The 2,109-nt window shown below is 42.0% G+C and overlaps 1 protein-coding gene across 1 annotated transcript; it reads right to left on the bottom strand.

The window, feature by feature from the left end:
• Positions 1 to 1,513: 1,513 nt before the first annotated feature.
• On the bottom strand, positions 1,514 to 1,788 carry LOC101537727 (60S ribosomal protein L39-like). The gene has a single exon (XM_055123223.1). The coding sequence runs from the start codon at positions 1,737 to 1,739 to the stop codon at positions 1,584 to 1,586; it is 156 nt and encodes a 51-aa protein (XP_054979198.1). The 5' UTR covers positions 1,740 to 1,788; the 3' UTR covers positions 1,514 to 1,583.
• Between the last annotated feature and the right edge of the window lie 321 nt (positions 1,789 to 2,109).

Here is a 2,109-nt window from a genome sequence, read left to right as displayed (position 1 = left end):
ATATAAGTGCAGATGTCACTTCGACTATACTTTTTGGCTTTTCTGGGATATATTCCCAGGAGTGGTATTGCTGGGTCAAATGGGAGCTCAACCTCTAGTTTTTTGAGAATCGTCCATATTGTTTTCCAAAAGGGCTGAACTAGCCGGCATTCCCACCAGCAGTGTAGAAGGGTCCCTTTCTCCCCACATCCTCTTGTTGGCTTCTTTTTTTATTTTTTTTTTATTAGTGAATCATGAGGGTACAGTTACAGATTTACATGTTTTCGTGTTTGTGTTTTAGTCATACAATGCTCAAGTACCCATCCCTCCACCAGTGCCCATTCTCCACCACTGATGATTCCAGTATCCCTCCAACCCCCCCTCAGCCTCCCCACCCCACCGCACCTCTGTGGCAGGGCATTCCCTTTTGTTCTCTCTTTCCTTTTGGGTGTTGTGGTTTGCAATGGAGGCATTGAGTGGCCATCGTGTTCAATCTATAGTCTACTTTCAGCACGCATCTCCCATCCCAAGCGGGTCCTCCAACCACACTTCAGTTGGTGTTCCCTTCTCTATCTGAGCTGCCTTTTCCCCTAGATGTGAGGCCAGCTTCCAAGCCATGGACAAAACCTCCTGGTTCTTATTTCTACTATTCTTGGGTGTTAGTCTCCCATTCTGTTATTTTATATTCCACAAATGAGTGCAATCTTTCTATGTCTGTTTCTCTCTTTCTGACACATTTCACTTAGGATAATACTTTTCATGTTGATCCACTTATATGCAAAGTTCATGACTTCATCTTTTCTAACAGTTGCATAGTATTTCATTGTGTAGATGTACCAAAGATTTTTTTTAACCAGTCATCTGTTCTCAGGCACTCAGGTTTTCTCCAGACTCTGGCTATTGTAAAGAGTGCTGCGATGAACATACTAGTGCAGATGTCATTTTGACTATACTTTTTTGCTTCTCCGGGATATATTCCTAGAAGTGGTATTGCTGGGTAAAATGGGAGTTCAATTTCTAATTTTTTTGAAAAGTGTCCATATTGTTTTCCAAAAGGGCTGAACCAGTCGGCATTCCCACCAGCAGTGTAGGAGGGTCCCTTTCTCCCCACATCCACGCCAACAGCGGTTGCTTTTGTTCTTTTGTATCTGTGCCAGTTTCTGTGGTGTGAGGTGGTATCTCATAGTTGTTTTGATCTGCATCTCCTGATGATTAGTGATGAAGAGCATTTTTTCATGTTCCTTTTTGGCCATTTGTATTTCATCCTTGAGAAAGTTTCTGTTCATTTCTTCACCCCATTTTCTGATGGGGTTGGATGTTTTCTTCTTGTAGAGTTCAACCAGTGCCTTATATACCCTTGCTATCAACCCCTTATCAGATGGGTATTGGGTGAATATACTTTCCCATTCTGTAGATTGTCTTGTTTTTTTTCACGGTATCACAAGATTTATTACTGAGTTGTCCATGAGGTACAGAAGCTAAAGAGGAACAGATTTTCTATTCAAAGAAATATGACTTCAACTTGTGGTGCCTTTTCGCCTGTGTGTTCAAGATACTAGCAGCCTATCACAGCAAATGTGCATGCGTGCGTCTCCTGTGACTCCTTACGGACCCAGCTTGGTCCTCCTCCAGTGCCGCCTCTTGGAGTTGTACCTGATCTTGTTACCAGTTTTCATCCGAATCCACTGAGGAATAGGCCGATTCTGCTTCAGTTTCTTGGCCAGGAAGCGCTTGATCCGGAAGGTCTTGTGGGAAGACATGGCGAAGCGCCAAGTTCGCACAGCGGCAATGGCGGAGGAAAGGAGAGAAAGAGATTGTCTTGTTTTCTGGTCTCTGTATCTTTTGTGGTGTAGAAGTTTCTTAGTTTAATAAAGTCCCATTTGTTTCTATTTGGTTGGTCAGTTGTGTGTCATCTTTGAAGGTACCTTTAGCTTCAATATCATGGAGGGTTTTGCTGATCTTGTCTTCAATGTACCTAGCCTCTCTAGGGAAAATATTTTTAAATTTAAGATTATAAAGTAACTTGTAGTTTTCTTCAAATTACTCCAGATATTATTTCTAGAGTAACATTTTTTTTCCTAGACAGAAATTATAGGATTTGTTGGCAAGTGTCCTTTTCCCTGGAGAAAC

The sequence above is a fragment of the Sorex araneus genome, chromosome X, assembly GCF_027595985.1.
Source record: "Sorex araneus isolate mSorAra2 chromosome X, mSorAra2.pri, whole genome shotgun sequence".
NCBI classification, from domain to species: domain Eukaryota; kingdom Metazoa; phylum Chordata; class Mammalia; order Eulipotyphla; family Soricidae; genus Sorex; species Sorex araneus.
This window is presented reverse-complemented; position numbering and strand designations above follow the sequence as displayed.